This window comes from Schistocerca serialis, chromosome 1 (genome assembly GCF_023864345.2).
Source record: "Schistocerca serialis cubense isolate TAMUIC-IGC-003099 chromosome 1, iqSchSeri2.2, whole genome shotgun sequence".
Lineage (NCBI taxonomy): Eukaryota > Metazoa > Arthropoda > Insecta > Orthoptera > Acrididae > Schistocerca > Schistocerca serialis.
This window is the reverse complement of record NC_064638.1, coordinates 993232442-993253393: the sequence shown is the minus strand read 5'-3', so window position 1 is coordinate 993253393 and position 20952 is coordinate 993232442. Positions and strand designations below refer to the sequence as shown.

At 40.1% G+C, this 20952-nt stretch overlaps 1 protein-coding gene across 6 annotated transcripts in view; it reads right to left on the bottom strand.

Annotated features, from left to right (window-relative positions):
- Positions 1-20952, bottom strand: part of LOC126413018 (large proline-rich protein BAG6) — a 215267-nt gene that overhangs the window by 36911 nt on the left and 157404 nt on the right. For all 6 annotated transcript variants that reach the window (XM_050082921.1, XM_050082913.1, XM_050082950.1 and 3 more), the window contains exons 17-22: positions 14812-15003; positions 12172-12271; positions 11954-12084; positions 11610-11840; positions 4597-4773; positions 4339-4495 (exon numbers count right to left, since the gene is read on the bottom strand). In XM_050082921.1, the coding sequence (XP_049938878.1) occupies positions 4339-4495; positions 4597-4773; positions 11610-11840; positions 11954-12084; positions 12172-12271; positions 14812-15003 (988 nt within the window). The remainder of the gene's footprint in view (positions 1-4338; positions 4496-4596; positions 4774-11609; positions 11841-11953; positions 12085-12171; positions 12272-14811; positions 15004-20952) is intronic.

Genomic DNA, 20952 nt, shown 5'->3' with positions numbered 1-20952 from the left:
GGTGCAGATTTTTTGAGAGATTTAGTTTAAAACTTTCTGGCTGCATATGCCTCTTAAAATTCCTTTCATTTTTATTCTTAAGAGAATGAATAAAGTTGTACCAAATGGCCAAATTTCATTTCTTTAGACAAAATATTGCCCTAGACATACAGCTCAAATTCACCAGAAATTCACACTCACTCTGCACAAAGTTGCGCATCGAGTCAAACAAGTGACTATATCTTGGCCAATATTGCTTCAACAAATCTTAAACTTGACCAATGATTAATGCACATAAAATTTCAGACAAATTCATGATGGTCGAGCACGGAAGCCTGGATGAATTGAGATGGACTGGCCCACGTTGTGTAGGATTTTTTAGTGTTGACTGCATTCACATGGAACAATATTTCAGACAGTATTTCCAGTTGAAAACTAAAGTTGCGCAAGCAGTAGCTTCTAATATGTTGCAGGGAGCTTGTGGGCAGTGTTTGCACCATAAAGGCCAAAATTGTCTTAAGGCACTTACTCTTTTTCCACATAAAAAGCTGCACTGTTAACCACTTGACAACAATTTCTATTGCTGCTGCCGCCTACAGGTGAATGCATGCATGCATGCATACATACATAAATACATACATACATACATACATATGTAGCTGCAAGAGAAGTGAAAGCCAGAAATGTGAAGTTGTGTTGTTGTCTTCAGTCCCGAGACTGGTTTGATGCAGCTCTACATGCTACCCTATCCTGTGCAAGCTGCTTCATCTCCCAGTACTTACTGCAACCTTCATTCTTCTGAATCTGCTTAGTGTATTCACCTCTTTGTCTCCCTCCATGATTTTTACCCTCCACGCTGCCCTCCAATGCTAAATTTGTGATCCCTTGATGCCTCAGAACATGTCCTACCAACCAGTCCCTTCTTTTTGTCAAGTTGTGCCACAAACTCCTCTTCTCTCCAATTCTATTCAATACCTTCTCATTAGTTATGTGATCTACCCATCTAATCTTCAGCATTCTTCTGTAGCACCACATTTCAAAAGCTTCTATTCTCTTCTTGTCCAAAATAGTTATCGTCCATGTTTCACTTCCATACATGGCTGCACGCCACACAAATATGTTCAGAAACAACTTCCTGACACTTAAATCTATACTCGATGTTAACAAATTTCTCTTCTTCAGAAACGCTTTCCTTGCCATTGCCAGTCTACATTTTATATCTTCTCTACTTCGATCATCATCAGTTATTTTGCTCCCCAAATAGCAAACACTTTTACTACTTTAAGTGTCTCATTTCCTAATCTAATTCCCTCAGCATACCCGACTTAATTCGACTACATTCCATTACCCTCATTTTGTTTTTGTTGATGCTCATCTTATATCCTCCTTTCAACACAATGTCCATTCTGATCAACTGCTCTTCCAAGTCCTTTGCTGTCTCTAACAGAATTACAATGTCATCGGCAAACCTCAAAGTTTTTAATGCTTCTCCATGGAGTTTAATACCTACTCGAATTTTTCTTTTTTTTCCTTTACTGCTTGCTCAATATACAGATTGAATAACATCGGGGATAGGCTACAACCCTGTCTCACTCCCTTCCCAACCACTGCTTCCCTTTCACGTAACTCGACTCTTATTACTGCCATCTGGTTTCTGTACAAATTGTAAATAGCCTTTCGCTCCCTGTATTTTACCCCCGCAACCTTCAGAATTTGAAAGAGAGTATTCCAGTCAACATTGTCAAAAGTTTTCTCTAAGTCTACAAATGTTAGAAACGTAGGTTTGCCTTTCCTTAATCTAGCTTCTAAGATAAGTCGTAGGGTCAGTATTGCCTCACATGTTCCAACATTTCTACGAAATCCGAACTGATCTTCCCCGAGGTCGGCTTCTACCAGGTTTTCCATTCGTCTGTAAAGAATTCGCGTTAGTATTTTGCAGCTGTGACTTATTAAACTGATAGTTCGGTAATTTTCACATCTGTCAACACCTGCTTTCTTTGGGATTGGAATTATTATATTCTTCTTGAAGTCTGAGGGTATTCCGCCTGTCTCACACATCTTGCTCACCAGATGGTAGAGTTTTGTCAGGACTGGCTCTCCTAAGGCTGTCAGTAGTTCTATTGGAATGTTGTCTACTCCCGGGGCCTTGTTTCGACTCAGGTCTTTCAGTGCTCTGTCAAACTCTTAACGCAGTATCATATCTCCCATTTCATCTTCAACTACATCCTCTTCCATTTCCATAATATTGTCCTCAAGTACATGGCCCTTGTATAGACCCTCTATATACTCCTTCCACCTTTCTGCTTTCCCTTCTTTGCTTAGAACTGGATTTCCATCTGAGCTCTTGATATTCATGCAAGTGGTTCTCTTACCTCCAAAGGTCTCTTTAATTTCCCTGTAGGCAGTATCTATCTTACCCCTAGTGAGATAACCCTCTACATCCTTACATTTGTCCTCTAGCCATCCCTGCTTAGCCATTTTGCACTTCCTGTCGATCTCATTTTTGAGACGTTTGTATTCCTTTTTGCCCGCTTCATTTACTGCATTTTTATATTTTCTCCTTTCATCAATTAAATTCAATATTTCTTCTGTAGCCCAAGGATTTCTTATAGCCTTCATCTTTTTACCTACTTGATCCTCTGCTGCCTTCATCACTTCATCCCTCAGAGCTACCCATTCTTCTTCTACTGTATTTCTTTCCCCCATTCCTGTCAATTGTTCCCTTATGCTCTCCCTGAAACTCAGTACAACCTCTGGTTTAGTCAGTTTATCCAGGTCCCATCTCCTTAAATTCCCACCTTTTTGCAGTTTCTTCAGTTTTAATCTACAGTCCATAACCAATAGATTGTGGTCAGAGTCCACATCTGCTCCTGGAAATGTCGTACAATTTAAAGCCTGGTTCCTAAATCTCTGCCTTACCATTATATAATCTATCTGATACCTTCTAGTATCTCCAGGATTCCTCCATGTATACAACCTTCTTTTATGATTCTTGAACCAAGTGTTAGCTATGATTAAGTTATGCTCTGTACAAAATTCTACCAGGCAGCTTCCTCTTTCATTTCTTACCCCCAATCCATATTCACCTACTGTGTTTCCTTTTCTCCCTTTTCCTACTCTCGAATTCCAGTCACCCATGACTATTAAATTTTCATCTCGCTTCACTACCTGAATAATTTCTTTTATCTCATCATACATTTCTTCAATTTCTTCATCATCTGCAGAGCTAGTTGGCGTATAAACTTGTACTACTGTAGTAGGTGTGGGCTTCGTATCTATCTTGGCCACAATAATGCGTTCACTATGCTGTTTGTAGTAGCTTACCCACACTCCAATTTTTTTATTCATTATTAAACCTACTCCTGCATTACCCCTATTTGATTTTGTATTTATAACCCTGTATTCACCTGACCAAAAGTCTTGTTCCTCCTGCCACCGAACTTCACCTATTCCCACTATAACTTTAACCTATCCATTTCCTTTTTAAATTTTCTAACCTACCTGCCCAATTAAGGGATCTGACATTCCACGCTCCAATCCGTAGAACACCAGTTTTTTTTCTCCTGATAATGATGTCCTCTTGAGTAGTCCCCGCTCGCAGATCCGAATGGGGGACTATTTTACCTCTGGAATATTTTACCCAAGAGGACGCCATCATCATTTAACCATAAAGTAAAGCTGGATGCCCTCGGGAAAAATTACGGCTGTAGTTTCCCCTTGCTTTCAGCTGTTCGCAGTACCAGCACCCAGCACAGCAAGGCCGTTTTAGTTAGTGTTACAAGGCCAGATCAGTCAATCATCCGGACTGTTGCCCCTGCAACTACTGAAAAGGCTGCTGCCCCTCTTCAGGAACCACACGTTTGTCTGGCCTCTCAACAGATACCCCTCTGTTGTGCTTGCACCTACGGTGCGGCCATCTGTACCGCTGAGGCACGCAAGCCTCCCCACCAATGGCAAGGTCCATGGTTCATGGGGTGGGGGGGGACAATTATATGATCAGCAATTATATGATCAGCAATTATATGATCAGCAATTATATGATCAGCAATTATATGATCTTTAAAGTGTGCCTATGTGCCACCTACAGGTATCAATTACCTGTCCTTATATTTATTTGTAATAATCTTATTTAACGTTATCTTTAATACATATTTTTCTACATTACGTAACAGGTGTCAATTTTATCACATCAATAATGCAGACTCATCACTTGTGTGTAAGAAGTTTTTCTTATTCACTGTTTGACTTTGGAGGTGTTAAGACAATTTACCAAATATAAGATACATAATGATTTCTGTCCACAAACCCGTCACATAGCTTCAATATTCAGTAAGAAATATATGGAATGTTCCAACTTACCTGCTAAAATCTGGCCAACATTCCCTTGTGGTTTTGCACTTGATACAATTTTTCTGCGTTTTGATGGCATTCCTGAAAGGTAAGCATCACTGAAAGGTGCCTGTGAATTCTGTTTCCTCTGCCTCTGAGTATCACGTGTTATAATAGGCACCCAATCCTGCAAAAGTTGAAACATTTATCAGTAGTGTAGTAGAACTGCTAATGGAGAGCCAAATATGTCTCGTCAAATGAAATGTATAGACCATTCAAAAAGCTTACAGAAGGCAAAACATTATGCCACGTTTCTGCGCCTATCACAACATCTGGAAGTGTTTCTGAATCCATTATGAGATTTGTAGGGGACTGAACAACATCTGTCTCTGACTCAGAAAAGCTGTGAGTTTCCAAGGTCAAAGAGCCATTTACTGTTGGTGTATCTGAATCAGTTTCCATTGGCTACAAACAAAAGAAAACACAATGAAAGTAAGTATGTGAGTTCAGTCAAAACTTAATGGCTGATAATGGTATTTAAAATTGAAAAACATGTAGGAGTTTAATAACATTCTAACAAAATCATTACACACTTGGGATCATGCAAACTATGAACTCATCTCAGTTCATGTTTAAAAATTATTCTTATTTATTTCAAGAACAAAGTTTTACGAGATCATACAACCGTGATTCTGCTCCCTCCATAAATATAACATACATTCAAAACAAAATGAGCCAGAAGGCTGTAAAATGAAAACTGCTGAAAAAATCCTAAAGCCATTGCTCACAGAAGAAGGTGTGGTCTCTGTGTGAGTGCAGAGGTCCTTAACTCTGCCTCTAGTTGAACACAGGCAATTATCCACATGATTACAGAATGAGCATGTGCATTCATCAACTGTTCATTTTACGCAGACATGCTGAAAAACAGTGAAATGGAGGCTTCAAAAGGAAAGCAGAGGTGTGTAGTGGGGAAGGAGTGCGGGGAACAGAAATTCACCAAAGAATGGTCCATGTGTATGGAGAGCAATGCATGTTAATTGCAAGGGTCAAGAAATGGCAGAAGTGATTTATGAAAGGACGGATGTTGTTGGCCAAAGATGGACTGCCTGGAACAACACACCACAATAACGATGCCATTGTCCAGAAGGTGGATGCTCTCATTATTCGAGACCAGAAAGTTACAGTAGCAGCCATTGTCACAGAGTCAGATTCAGCATCAGAAATGCCTTCATTAAGCACAGACTGAAATTTCACAAAGCCTGCACCCAATGGTGTCATGCAGTAGTAGCTGACCGAGACAGACGCAGCAACAGGAAAATAACCGCTTTTGTGACATTTACGAGTTCCTAACCAGGAGCGAATTTTATTATATCATCTGTGTCCTTTAATAGTTTAGTTTCTTGAGTTTCTGTGTGTAAATTTAATATCTAATAGCCACAGTTATCAAGTTTCCGTTTGCGTCGGAAAGTAAACCAATTTTGTGACACATTACAAGTTCCTAATCAGGGGCGACTTATTTAGTTTCACCTGAGTGCTTCGGTAGTTAGGTTTCTGAATACCTGTGTATTTATCTAAATTATTAGACACAGTTCCTGCGATTTTGTCAGGGTCTACAGTAGAGTTGCGCAGCACATGTCGATAGTTTAGTTTTCCATTATCTTTAGTATGGACAGGGACTGCGATTGTTGTGTGCAGATGTGAGCCGAGTTGGTGACACTTCGCTCTCAACTTCAGGCTGCAATGGCTTTGGTTACACATCTTGAGGCTGAAGTGGATGCGAACCACTGTTGTGGGCCGGCCGTGGGGATCCAACAGATGACCAGCACGTCTGAGTCCTCCAACTGTTCACCGGTGGCCAACCCAGTTACTGCTCGCACTGAGGTTGACCCCTCACCTCTGTGGTCGAGTGGGAGGTCGCACCAGGGTGAAGCAGGCGGTGAAAGACTTCCCAGGCGGCCGCACATAAGGCCTCCCCAGTTGGTCTGACTAACAGGTTACAGGTGCTGTCTGTGGCTGACACTGTTACCAAGCCAGATGCTGTCACCTGTCCTGTTTCAGAGGAAACCACTCAGCCTGCAAGATCCGGGCAATCACAGAGAGTGGGATTACTGGTAGTTGGGAGCTCCAACGTTAGGCACATTATGGGGGCCCTTATGGACTTGGCCGACAAGAAGGGAAAGAAAACCAATGTGCACTCCGTGTGCATTCTTGGTGGAGTCATTCCAGATGTGGAAAGGGTCCTACCTGATGCTATGAAGAGCACAGGGTGCAGCCCCAACTACAGGTGGTTGCTCACGTTGGTACCAATGATGTGTGTCACTTTGGATCAGAAGAGATTCTCTCTGGTTTTGAGTGGCTAACAGAAGTGGTAAAGGCTGCCAGTCTTGCTTGCAAGATGAAAGCAGAGCTGACCATTTGCAGCATAGTCGACAGGACCGATTGCAGACCTCTGGTACAGAGCCGAGTGAAGGGTCTGAATCAGTGGCTCAGACGGTTCTGCGACTGTGTAGGCTGCAGATTTCTCGACTTGCACCAAAGGGTAGTTGGGTTTTGGGTTCCGCTAAGTAAGTCAGGTGTCCACTACACACAGGAGGCGGCCACACGGGTAGCATGGGCTGTGTGGCGTGGACTGGGCAGTTTTTTAGGTTAGAGGGTCTCTGGAAAACAAAAGAAGGGCCTCAGTCTCAAAGGGTGCAGGCTGAACACAGGAATAATGTAGATACAGGAACCATTGGTATAACAGTTGTAAATTGTCGTAGCTGTGTTGGGAAAGTACCAGAGCTCCAAGCACTAATAGAAAGCACTGATGCTCAAATTGTCATAAGCACTAAAAGCTGGCTAAAGCCGGCTATAAGCTCAGCCGAAATTTTTGTGAAGAACCTAATGGTGTTCCGGAAGGATAGGCTAAACACGGTTGGCGGTGCCGTGTTTGTTGCTGTAAGTAGTAGTTTAACTTGTCGCTAAATTGAAGTAGATACTTCCTGTGATTAGTACGGGCAGAGGTCATTGTTGATAACTGGAATAAAAATAATAATGGGATCTTTTTACCGACCTCCTAATTCAGATGATACATTTGCTGAAAGGTTCAAAGAAAACTTGAGTTTGATTTCAAACACGTACCAGACTCATACGATAATAGTTGGTGGTGACTTTCATTTACCCTCGATATGTTGGTGAAAATACATGTTTAATTCTGGAGGTACGCATAAAATATCATCCGAAATTTTGCTAAATGCATTCTCTGAAAATTATTTCGAGCAGTTAGTTCATGAGCCCACGCGAATAGTAAACGGTTGTGAAAACACACCTGACCTCTTAGCAACAAAAAAAATCCTGAATTAATAATGAGCACGAAAACCGATACAGGGGTTAATGAACACAGGGTTGTTGTAGGGAGATTGAATACTGTAATCCCCAAATCCTCCAAAAATAAGCAAAATGTATACCTATTCAAAAAAGCAGATAAAAATTCACTTGGCGCCTTCCTAAGAGTCAATCTCCACTCATTCCAAATTAATAGTGTAAGTGCAGACTAGGTGTGGCTTGAATTGAAAGAAATAGAATTGGCAGGAATTGAGAGATTTATACCAAATAAATTAACTAACGACAGAGCTGATCCTCCTTGGTACACAAAACGCGTTAGACCACTGTTGCAGAAACAACGAAACAACCATGCCAAATTTAAACAGATGCAAAATCCCCAAGATTGGTGATCTTTTACAGAAGCTAGAAATTTAGCGATCTTCAATGCGAGATGCTTGTAACAGTTTCCACAATGAAACTTTGTCTCAAAACCTGGCATAAAATCCAAAGATATCCTGGTCGTATGTGAAGTATGTTAGTGGCAACAAACAATCAACATCTTCTCTGTGGGATAGCAATGGAGATACTGAAACTTCCTGGCAGATTAAAACTGTGTGCCCGACCGAGACTCGAACTCGGGACCTTTGCCTTTCACGGACAAGTGCTCTACCATCTGAGCTACCGAAGCACGACTCACGCCCGGACCTCACAGCTTTACTTCTGCCAGTATCTCGTCTCCTACCTTCCAAACTTTACAGAAGCTCTCCTGCGAACCTGGCAGAAGTAAAGCTGTGAGGACCGGGCGTGAGTCGTGCTTCGGTAGCTCAGATGGTAGAGCACTTGCCCGCGAAAGGCAAAGGTCCCGAGTTCGAGTCTCGGTCGGGCACACAGTTTTAATCTGCCAGGAAGTTTCATATCAGCGCACACTCCGCTGCAGAGTGAAAATCTCATTCGGGAATGGAGATACTATCAAAGACAGTGCTGCCCAAAGCCTTCCAAAATGCCTTAACAAAATAAGATAAAAGTAAATATTCCCGAATTCAAATCGAGAACAGTTGCCAACGTGAGTAACATAGAAGTACATGTCCTTGGAGTAGTGAAGCAACTTAAATCACTTAATAAAAGCAAGTCTTCTAGTCCAGGCTGTATACCAATTAGGTTCCTTTCGGAATATGTTGATGCATTAGCTCCACACTTAACAACCATATACTACCGTTTTCTCGACGAAAGATCCATACCCTAGACTGGAAAGTTGCACAGGTCACACCAATATTCAAGAAAGGAGGTAGGAGTAATCCACAAAATTACAGGCCCATATCGTTAATATGCAGCAGGATTTTGGAACATGTATTGTGTTCGAACATTATGAATTGCCTCAAAGAAAACTGTGTGTTGACAAACAGTCAACATGAGTTTAAAAAACATTGTTCCTGTGAAACACAACTAGCTCTTTATTCAAATGGAGTGTCGAGTGCTATTGACAACGGATTCCAGATCGATTCTGTATTTCTGGATTTCCAGAAGGCTTTTGACACTGTACCACACAAGCAGCTCATAGTGAAATTGTGCGCTTAAGGAATACTGTCTCAGTTATGTGACTGGACCTGTAATTTCCTGTCAGAGGGGTCACAATTCGTAGTAATTGATGGATAGTCAGAGTAAAACAGAAGTGATTTCTGGCATTCCTCAAGGTAGTGTTACAGGCCCTTTGCTGTTCCTTATCTATATAAACAATTTGGGAGACAACCTGACCAGCCGTCTTAAGTTTTTTGCAGATGACGCTGTTGTTTATCCACTAATAAAGTCATCAGAAGATCAAAACAAATTGAAAAATGGTTTTGAAAAGATATCTGAATGGTGCAAAAATTGGCAGTTGACCCTAAATAACGTAAAGTGTGAGGTCACCCACATGAGTGCTAAAAGGAATTAGTTAAACTTTGGTTAGACGATAAATCAGTCTGAGACTGTGTTTTATTGGCAGGACACTTAGAAAATGTAACAGATCTACTAAGGAGACTGCCTACACTACGCTTGTCCGTACTCTTTTAGAATACTGCTGTGTTGTGTGGGACCATTACCAGGTAGGACTGACGGAGTACATCAAAATAGTTCAAAGAAGAGCAGCACATTTTGTATTATCGCAAAATATGGGAGAGATTGTCACTGAAATGATACAGGATTTGGGCTGGACATCATTAAAAGAAATGACTTTTCCATTGCGACGGAATCTTCTCACCAACTTTCTCCTCCGAATGCGAAAATATTTTGTTGACACTGACCTACATAGGGAGAAATGACCACCAAGATAAAATAAGGGAAATCAGAGCTCGTACAGAAAGATGCAGGTGTTCGTTCTTTCCAAGCGCTATACGAGATTGAAATAATAGAGAATTGTGAAGGTGGTTTGATGAACCCTCTGCCAGGCACTTAAATGTGATTTGCAGGATATCCATGTAGATGTAGATGAATAGTTGCCTCAGTCTTCAATTAGCAGAGGAAGCATGTTGAATGTGACACGCTCTCTTGAACATCTGCCATTCTACACCATGGAAAGTAATGAGTTCTTATCACGAGTGGCCACTGGAGACTAATACAGTGTCATCACTTCAAACCCACAGCATCATCACTTTAAACCCTGTCAAAATTATGAAGTCTCTGCAGAAGCATGCTCTGTTGCTGCCATTCAAAATATCCAAAGCCGTCCATACAAGTGCAGGCAAGGTTATGCTCACCTCCTCCTTTGACAAAAACGGCACCCCCCTTCGTAACTTCCTTCCACATGGCACAAAGGTAAATGCACAGCAATACTAATAAACCTGCCGCAAAGTGATCAAATCAAAACACCCATGGGCAGTTCATTTAATGGGTCATTCAGCTCTACAACAACGTAAGGCTCAATAGAGCAATTGCAGTCAAGGAGCTAATGGATTCATTAAAACAGTTCCTTACAGTTCAGATCTGTTTCCCTGCAATTATGCCATTTTTGGTGAGCTGAAGAAGGCCCATCACCAACTTGTGGCGCAGTGGCACTATCTAGTGTGTCAACAGTGCTGCGCAATAATTTCACCAGCTATTTTCCCCCCCTCACACTGGACTAGTAAAACAGGCCTAAAATCTACGACTTGACTGAGTGAAACTGCAATCGTCAGCAAACCAAAAATTTCCTCATATTAGCACAACTCGCGTAACTGCCAAAACACCATAAAAGAGCAAATGTGAGATAGGCAACAGTTCACACATGATGAGGATACAGCTCCATAAGCAGTATGGGCTCCCCATTGCCATCTCTATGAAACATTGCAATTTCTTTGAAGATTGTTGTCTACACACTTACACACGCATGGGACAAAACGACGATTGTACAAGAGACTGCGTCACTCATGTCATGAGTTTTCTGCAATGACAGGATTTGAAATAAATTTTGAAAACTTGTCAAAATGAAACTATTACACCACACACCATATTAAACAGAATATTTCTCATGTAGGAAGAAGCCCTGTATCTCATCATACAAGGTGGATAGCCGAAATTCTCTCTCATTTCACACCATTTTTGTTTTCTTTATAACAGAGTATAATGTTAAAGAGAGTGACTGGCATCTGAAGTATTCATATATCTCCTCCAATGGTGTGTCTTGACAGATGAAGGCGAAGTTTCTCGGCAGAAAAATAACATTTTTTTGATGAGGTTCTCATGAATCATTTCTAGGATAAATGAAAGAGATGTACTATAAACAAAACTCTCCTGTGGAGGTATAGCAACATAAGTTAATTTGTAATGTCTTTATGCCAATTAAACAATTACTTTTAATAATATGTAGTAAATCCACTTCATTTTACTTCTGTGAAACTAAATAAATCAGTGATTTTTTTACATACTACACAAATCAAAAGTAAATACTATGAATATTACTTACATGCTGTAAATTTGGGTAAAATTAAATGGATCAGCTATTCCCTAATTTGTAAAGCACCAAAAAGTTAAAATTCTGAGCATACCTCTGTTACTTGTTCTTCCTCATCTAGCTGCTCTGCTGAGGTAGCATTAAAACTTACAGGTACTGAGCCATGCTGTAAAGATGATGGTGGTGAAGGAATCCTGTACACCAGAAATGGTTGTATATCTTCAACAGGTACAGTTTGGCTTGTTACAAAACTTTGTATCTGTGAAAGTGAACTACTAATTGTCCAGTCCCGGACATCAGCTTGCACACCACTCATTAACTGCCTCTGCAATAGGAAAACTGATGCTGGTACAAGAAACACACAATAAGACTCTTTAGTTGAATAAGTATCATATGGTGTTTAAAATGACTACTCCAAGAAGGAACCTAAACACGAACCACATAAATTTCTGCAACATTAACTAATCCTTGTAGGTCATCAACACAGCAGTACCGTACAATAGCAGCTACTTCCCTTGCATACTGAACAAACCACTGCACGAAGCGCCGACAAAAAATATCATCTCTCGCTGTAAACAACAAAGGTATCGAATAAACAGCTGACAGTGGCAACATATAATGAATACAGGAAAAAATAATACATAATGTTCACAAACCTTCAGACATGATGATATGAATTAATTCTGGTAATTTTATTTGGTTGTATTGGTTTACTGATAAAATTATGTCAACTTCATCTTTCACTTTAGCTTGACCCTGGAACATAAGACCAATATATTAGGAACACTAAAGTGCGCGTCATTTACGTTGGCGGCCGAGTTTAGGTTCGTTCTGTGCATCTGACGTCACAAAACACAGTCAGCCAATGAACAGAGAACGACGTTGCCACATCTCGACTGCAGTGCAGAGCACGGACGAGTGTCTTTAGTTTTAGAAACGTTCAGTCATAAATAAAGTAATAGAACAAAAGCAATGTCTTGATACCAGACATTCTTTTATAGAAAGTTTGGAAAAAGCATTCTTTATACCAATTGCTTCATATTCTATTAATTAATTAAACCAAACAAGCAATAAGACTCCTAATTCAGGCGATAGCAACGAAAGGTTTTTGTATCATTCTCACAAACCGCTTTTTCGCAATAAAGAACAGCGGTAATTGTTTATTTCCTATTGTACTTCGACGAAGCGTGAGTAATTCATAGTCATACCAACAGTGTTTGTCAGAATTTTGCGTGACATGTTATATTCCTCATGGCATTAGGTAGTCAGACAAGGTGCGTTAGCGTAATGGTTAAGGTGTTGGATTGCTACGTGAAAGGTTATGAGTTCAAACCTTGTGCAGTGCTTAATATTTTCATTATTTAAAAACAATATCGAAGTGCCGTACTTCACGAATTATATTCGTTTGAATGCAATTTTTTGAAATTTCTAGTGCTTTGTCTCTTCATTAACCCTTTCCCTGCTGCAGACACGTGCTCGCCACATTCCGCGCTGTGCGCGATTTTGTCATCACTGCACTGCTCGCCTGTGCAGACAAATGGTGTTCCCACTGCTTTGACACACTTATCATTCAATTTCACAAAAACTATTTGGCCCAAAAATTTGATTTTTACACGTCTTCTTGACTGATACCTTCCCCCCATAAATGACTTAATTTTGTTTCGATGTTCAACGCAGTTATTATGCAGCATTAAATGTAGTAAACCATTGCAAGAAATGTTGAAGAGTTTGCAGAGGTAGAAGTCCATAGCGTATACTTTCCGTATGGTCGATTTTAGTTGCCACAATGTTGAGAATGAAATGTGGACAAGATGCCTAAATTTCATATAAAATTTACTGTATAACAATATCTCATTTAATTTAAGTACGACATAGGTGTCGTATGTAATATTGAGAAATATTCCGTCTTTCCCGACTGTAATACAAGTATTATTTACACCGGACGCGTTTGGCTTTATTTTAAAGCACTTCAATCAAGGAAAGGTATGGCACATACACAATGGTACTCATGTTCTCTTTCTTGTTTTTGTTCCACAGCCGCAGTTTTACCAATGGTACTGAAATATATTCCTCTTCTGCAACTGTAATAAGGGGCTTATTTAGACCAGACGCGTTTCTGTCTTTTGAAGCATCTTCAGAGGACAGTATTTTGTCTCCTCCATTGCCAAGTCACCTTTCGTAGTTTTGTGCTGCGGTAACACAATATTCAACGTTTGTGTTGGCAGATCAGTGTTTTAGCAAATAAATGATGTTTGTGTGTGCCACACACAAAAATTATATTTGACATAGCTCAGAGTACTTCACTGATAGACAGTATATTCAAGTCTTAATGTTTTTGTAAGTCCACAGTTTTGTTTAATGTATTTTGTCTACTTCCTTTTGATTGATTGAAGTGCTTTAAAATAAAGCCAAATGTGCTCAGTGTAAATAAAACTTTTGTTACAGTCGCGAAAGACGGAATATTTCTCAATATTACATACGACACCTATGTGGTACTTAAGTGAGCTATTGTTATACAGTAAATTTTATATGAAATTTAGGTATCTTGTCCACATTTCATTCTCAACATTGTGGCAACTAAAATCGACCATACGGAAAGTATACTCTATGGACTTTTACCTCTGCAAACTCTTCAAAATTTCGTGCAATGGTTTACTATATTTAATGCTGCATAATAACTGCATTGAACATCGAAACAAAATTAAGTCATTTATGGGGGGAAGGTATCAGTCAAGATGTGTAAAAATCTAATTTTTGGGCCAAATAGTTTTTGTGGAATCGATTGATAAGAGTGTTACAGCAGTGGGAACACGATGTGTCTGCACAGGCGAGCAGTGCAGTGACAAAATCGCGCACAGCGCAGAATGCAGGGAGCACGTCTTTGTAGCAGCGAAAGGGTTAATGCGCCCGTGGTGGCTTTACTTCATGAACTGCGCGCTCCCCCCTAAACGTAAGCTTGCGAACTATGCTATACTATGGCGCTGCTTCTATTGGCGCGTGCGTCATGTGCAACTGGCAACGCAGCAATCTCCCGCGTCTGGGCGGGCATGCGCGAGCCGCCAAGATAAAAGAATTGAACTATAAAACTTTAATGGGATGAAAATTTGATTGTATCAATAGCAACATCCCCCTCCCCAAGTTTCTCTCATTATAGTTGGGTTTGCTAGTAACTTTGTCCAATCCCTTTTACATGTATGAAGGATGTTCCTCTTTACTTGCAGATATATCCCTCACTCCCCCCCAGATCGCGTATGTGCTGTGAGCTACTTGTGACAAAAATTTCAAAGATTACTAACCAGAAGTTTCAGATGAGGACGCAATTCCTGTAAGAGCGCATGCACTGCAACTGCTACATTTTCTTCAGAAGTATCCCTCCCCTGTAAGACTTTTTGCCTGATGAAGTCTTGTAGACGTGGTCGTACTCTTGATAAAATACCAACACCACCCACTGACAACAGGATGATGTCATTGAAAGACATATTTTGTGCCTGAAAGAAAACAAAATCAAAGAATACAGAAAATTAAAACAGACAGTACACAGAAGCTGAACATGGGATGCATGAAAGTCACTTGACACAGCAAAGTATACATTCTTGACCTCATATTTTACAAAGATAACTTCAAAATTTTCCTCACTATGAAGCTCAAAACATTTCCTTTCTCCATTAACATTAGGGGTGTTCAATAAGTAATGCAACACGTTTTTTTCTGAAAGCATGTTGGTTTTATTCAGATTTACAATACATCAAATTATTGCCCACTCTTCTGGTCACGACACACTACTTTTTAACGTTATCTCCATTCAATGCGTCAGCCTTACATCACCTTATTGGGAGGGCATATATGCCTGCATGGTATAACACTCATCTGGTCGACATCAGAGCCAAAGCCTTGCTGCATCAAAAACCTCCCCATCAATCACATGATGCTTACTGAGGAGTGCATCTTCCATGGTTTCAGTTGCCTGATACTACAGTCGTGCGTGCGTGCACGTGCGCGCGCGCGCCCCTATCTGCGACTATATGGTGAATAGCAACTTTCCTTCTCATAATGTTGTTACATTCCAGCCTCAATTTTCCACTGTTTGATTTCCACTAGATAATTTACATATACTGTAAACAGCAATGGCCATATAACACTCTCACTGGAATTACTTTGACACATGTCAATCTCCTCCACTTCAGAATGTCATGTTGGGTTCTATTTGCTAAATAGTATTGAATTCAGTCATAAACCTAGTCCAATACTTTGTACGCTCATACTGTTTTCACCAAATAACAGTGGGGAACTGTATCAAATGCCACCTGAATGCAAAGGAAGAGAGGAACACTGTGTCAACTTATGCGCAACTTTCTACGCTGGTTTGGAATTCTTAGACAAAAAGAGATGCCAGAATCCATATTAATTCTTACAGATGTTTTATTTCTCCAGAAAGTTCTATAATTCAACTAAAGTTTGATATAAGAAATGCAGACCAATAGTTATATGAATCTGTCCAATGACTCTTTTTGGAAACAGGTAAGACCTGTGCTTTTTTCCAGTTGTTTGGTACCCATTGTTGCTCCAAGGAACCTAAAACAAAAATTGTTGCTCCAAGGAACTTAAAATAAAATGCTTTTAGAAGGGATAATCAGTGTAACACCTTAGAGGTATTTCATCAAATGCTTTTCCACTATAAACTTATTTTACTATTATGTGATTGCTTTACTGCTTTCCACATTTGTGCAATGATTGGAAAAGAGAACCCATATTATCATCTTTCATAGTGAAATAATTTTGGGAGAGCAAATTCGTATTTTGGCCTTTTGTCTTCCATTTTCTGTTTCAGTGTCAGTGGTCACTGAGTGTGCTTACTAATTTTATTTAAGAAAAAAGCCATAGGATTTTTTTAGACAGATTAACAGGTAAAAATTCTGAATTCACTAAACACTCCTTGCATTTCTTTCTTTACATTTTTCCCTTTCCTTTTCTTGGCTATTGTTTGTCAACAAGGCTTTGACTTCACTTGCGTTAATATCCTCTTTGCTTTTGTAGCATGCTTCCAATGAGGCTACTGAGCCACAGTAAGTCTTCTTCATCACACAAACATGACCAGCATACAGACTACAGACTTATTCTACCACACTTTTAAATTTTATCCTTTTCTGATCCACATCTTCACCCTCAGAACTGAATATGTGATGAAGACTGCTCTTGCCTGATACGTCTTCTGGAGCAAAAGTGTTTCTGTAATTTTTCTTAACAGACCTTTAACTACTGTAACAGTCTTATGGTTACTGATTCCTTCCTGTACCTTAACTGATATAAAAAGTTTTGGTCTGTTAAATACTACGCAGTGCACATTGGCCTCTTATGCTGGTTCTCTAACTGTTCAAAGAACTGTACTGTATCATTAAACAGTTTGTCCTACTCCACAAAATTTTGCCCCTCATATCAAATGACACTGATATTTGTTTCTTAATTTGTTCAGAGACAAAAACTCATTTACCTTTGCCTTTGGTTAAAAAACATACAAAGTTCCACTGCAGTTAACTTCCCACTCCATTTTTGCCAAAATTACTATCAACTTGCCAGTACATGAATTCCATGGTGAATGTAGAACAAGTTTAATAATTGTTACTGAAAATAAAATAACTTCCTTGATTTTATAAATGTGATGTGGGCATTATACAGCTGAGTGCAGAAGTCACATCTGCCAGCAGAAAATGCACATTTGGATCAAAGTCAAAGCCATTATATATGCTCGAGCTGTTACTGTATGTGAAAACTTTTGTTATGCATATCATTACATGCAAATAGCAGGCAAGCTACTTCAGCAAATTAATAATAGAGTAAACTGACTTAACATTTAACATTACCTTCCTGACAATCACTAGTAAATGGGGAGAGACATGTAGGAAAATTTTATTGATTTACAGAATTGTAATAAAAAAAAATTTGATAACTCTGTAAGTCAGGGGTGTTAATAAGTGAATGAATAAGCATGTTTACTGAATAAGGGCAAAAGTTGACAAATGCTGAAGAAGTTGCTACCTGTATAATTACATGGAAGTAGTGTTAATTGGATTTTTGATGTGTTACAGCAACAAGTCTATAACAAGAAACAGAAATTGTCAACTATTTTAAAACTCCGGGTTGGAATATCAACAATACTAGGAAAAGGATAGATTGGTACTCAAAATAAAGATGACCCTTTGAGTTGCAGACAGGCACAAAGAAAAGACTGTTCCACATTATAGCTTTTGGCCAAAGCCTTCTTCAGCAAAGGAAAATCTCACACACACACACACACACACACACACACACACACACACACACACACAAGCAAGCAAGCAAGCAAGCCAGCCTCATGCTCCACATGACTTACCATTGGCAACTCCAATCAGCCAATCAGAATGCGGCTGTCACAAGAATAGCAATCTGGAGTGGGGGGGGGGGGGAGGAGGAGTAGAGATAGCATTGTGTGGGTAGGGGGAGAGAAGAGTGCTGTCTGGCGGGACACACAGGAAGGACTGACGAGACGATGAGGTGCAGGTGGAAGGTGGGGTGTGGGGGAGAACATGGGAAGCGGAAGAGGTCAGGAGCAGGGAAGACGAAAGGATGGGCAGGTGTACTTGCAGGGGGCTACATACAATGAGGGTTCAAAGACATGAAAGAGGAGGAAGTGATAGGACAGAGGGCATGCAACTGTTGGATGGTGGATGTGGGGACAGTCCGTAACTGTAGGTTGAGGATGACATAATTTCGTCAGAAGGGTGCTGGGATGATTTCAGGAGTGGGAATGTGTCTTAAGAATAACTCTCACTTTCACAGCTGGTGGTGGAGGGGAGGATCCTGATGGCCTGGGTTGAGAAGCAGCCACTGAAAACAAGCATGCCCCCCTGATGCTTGCTTTCCAGCTGGAGCTACAAGTGGTAGGTGTCATGTGTGCATGAGGTGTGCTTGCTTGTGTGTTAATGTGTGTGTGTGTGTTCATATCAGCGCACACTCCACTGCAGAGTGAAAATCTCATTCTGGAAACAACCTCCAGGCTGTGGCTAAGCCATGTCTCCACAGTATCCTTTCTTTCAGGAGTGCTAGTTCTGCAAGGTTCGCAGGAGAGCTTCTGTAAAGTTTGGAAGGTAGGAGACGAGATACTGGCAGAAGTAAAGCTGTGAGGACCGGGCATGAGTCGTGCTTCGGTAGCTCAGATGGTAGAGCACTTGCCCGCGAAAGGCAAAGGTCCCGAGTTCGAGTCTCGGTTGGGCACACAGTTTCAATCTGCCAGGAAGTTTCATATCAGCGCACACTCCGCTGCAGAGTGAAAATCTCATTATGTGAAAATTAATTTCTATTTAAAACTTATGTAACATTGTATCAATGAAAATAATCAATTTCTGAAAATATAATGTAACTTGATAAATAAGAAAAATCCACCCACCACGCAACGGCAGGAGAACACACAAATAGAGGTATTAAAGTTTTCCTTTTTTTTTCTATATCTTTCATTTTCTGACCTGTCTATTTTTCATTGTCCTCTCCCACCTGTATCACACGCAATGCACACAGCGTTCCCCTAATATTAACTCATGCACAATGTTTTTGTAGTAATCTCTGTCTTGCGTATTAACCTATCTTCCACATCTAAGCTCCCAGGTTTTCAAATTTCTTCCAGTGTAGCCTCAAATAATGTCTTTCCTTATTATCCAAAGTCTCCCCTGACCTGGACTTCTGGGCGACTCTTCTAAGCTCTATCCCCTTCCCTAAATGTCACCAGTTCTTTTCCTACACTCCTCTTCCTTCCCCTTCAACCTTTTTGCTGGAGGGAAGAGCCACTGGCTCAGAAAAGCTACAAACTTTAATACCTTCGTGTGTGTGTGTGTGTGTGTGTGTGTGTGTGTGTGTGTGTGTGTGGAAATGGGGGGGGGGGGGGGCCACACTCAATAGTTTTCATTGGTTTTCATAGTTTTGTTTCCATACGTACAATACCAAGATTAATTATCACACAAATGCCAGTTGAGACACTGTAAGATCAACTGACAATCTCAAGACCAATATTTTTGTGACTAACATATAAATGTGCTTTCTTTTAATGGCATGACAACATGACATTACTGTAATGAGTTTATAGAGTATATGATAACTGCAGATACAAATGGAAATTGAGACTTGATCCAACCTTCACGTGGTGACTGTCTCTGGGCTGATTATTCTTGCAAAAATGCTTCAACAGTACTTATAAAATGAGCAAATTTATAATTGTTAATCACTGCATATTCAGATATTTTTACAGAACTAACATAAGATTATACTTTATATTATTAACAAGAAAATTCATTAGGAACACGAGAGAAAATGAGATAGTAAAACAAATTGGGCAGCTACATCTACATGATTATTCTGCTATTCACAATAAAGTGCCTGGAAGAGCGTTCAATAAACCACCTTCAAGCTGTCTGTCTACTGTTCCATTCTAGAACGGCGCACGAGAAAAACAAGCACTTAAATATTTCTTTGTGAGCCTTGATTTCTCTTATTTTATCATGATGACAATTTCTTCCTATATAGGTGGGTGCCAATAGAACGTTTTCGCAATCGCAGGAGAAAACTGGTGATTGAAATTTCATGAGAAGATCCTGTCGCAACAAAAAAATGCCTTCGTTTTAATGACTGCCACTCCAATTCATGTATCATGTCTGTGGCACATCTCCCCTATTTCACGGTAATACAAAATGAGATGTCCTCCTTTGTACTTTTTTGATGTCATCCGTCAGTCCTACTTGATGCAGACCCCACACCGCAAAGCAATACTCCAGAATAGGGCAGACAAGTTTGATGTAAGCAGTCTCTTTGGTAGACCTGTTGCACCTTCTACGTGTTCTGCCAACAAATCACAGTTTTTGCTTTGCTCTACCCACAACATTATCGATGTGATCGTTCCAATTTAGGTTATTTGTAATTGTAATTCCTAAATATTTAGCTGAATTTACAGCCATCAGATTTGTCTGACTTATCACGTAGTCGAAATTTAGTGGATTTCCGTTAGTATTCATGTGAATAACTTCACACTTTTCTTCATCCAGGGTCAATTGCTACTTTTGGCACCATACAGATAGCTTATCCAAATCATTTTGCAATTCGTTTTGGTCATCTGATGACTTTCCAAGATGGTAAATGACAGCATCATCTGCAAACAATCTAAGATGGCTTCTGAGATTGTCTCCTATATCATTAATATAGATCAGGAACAATAGAGGGCCTATAACACTTCCTTGGGGAATGCCAGATATTACTTCTGTTTTACTTGATGACATTCCATCTTTCACTACGAACTGTGACCTTTCTGACAGGAAATCACAAATCCAGTAGCACAACTGAGGCGATATACCATAGGCACGCAGTTTGGTTAAAAGACGCTTGTAAGAAACGATTCAAAAGCCTTCTAGAAATCTAAAAAT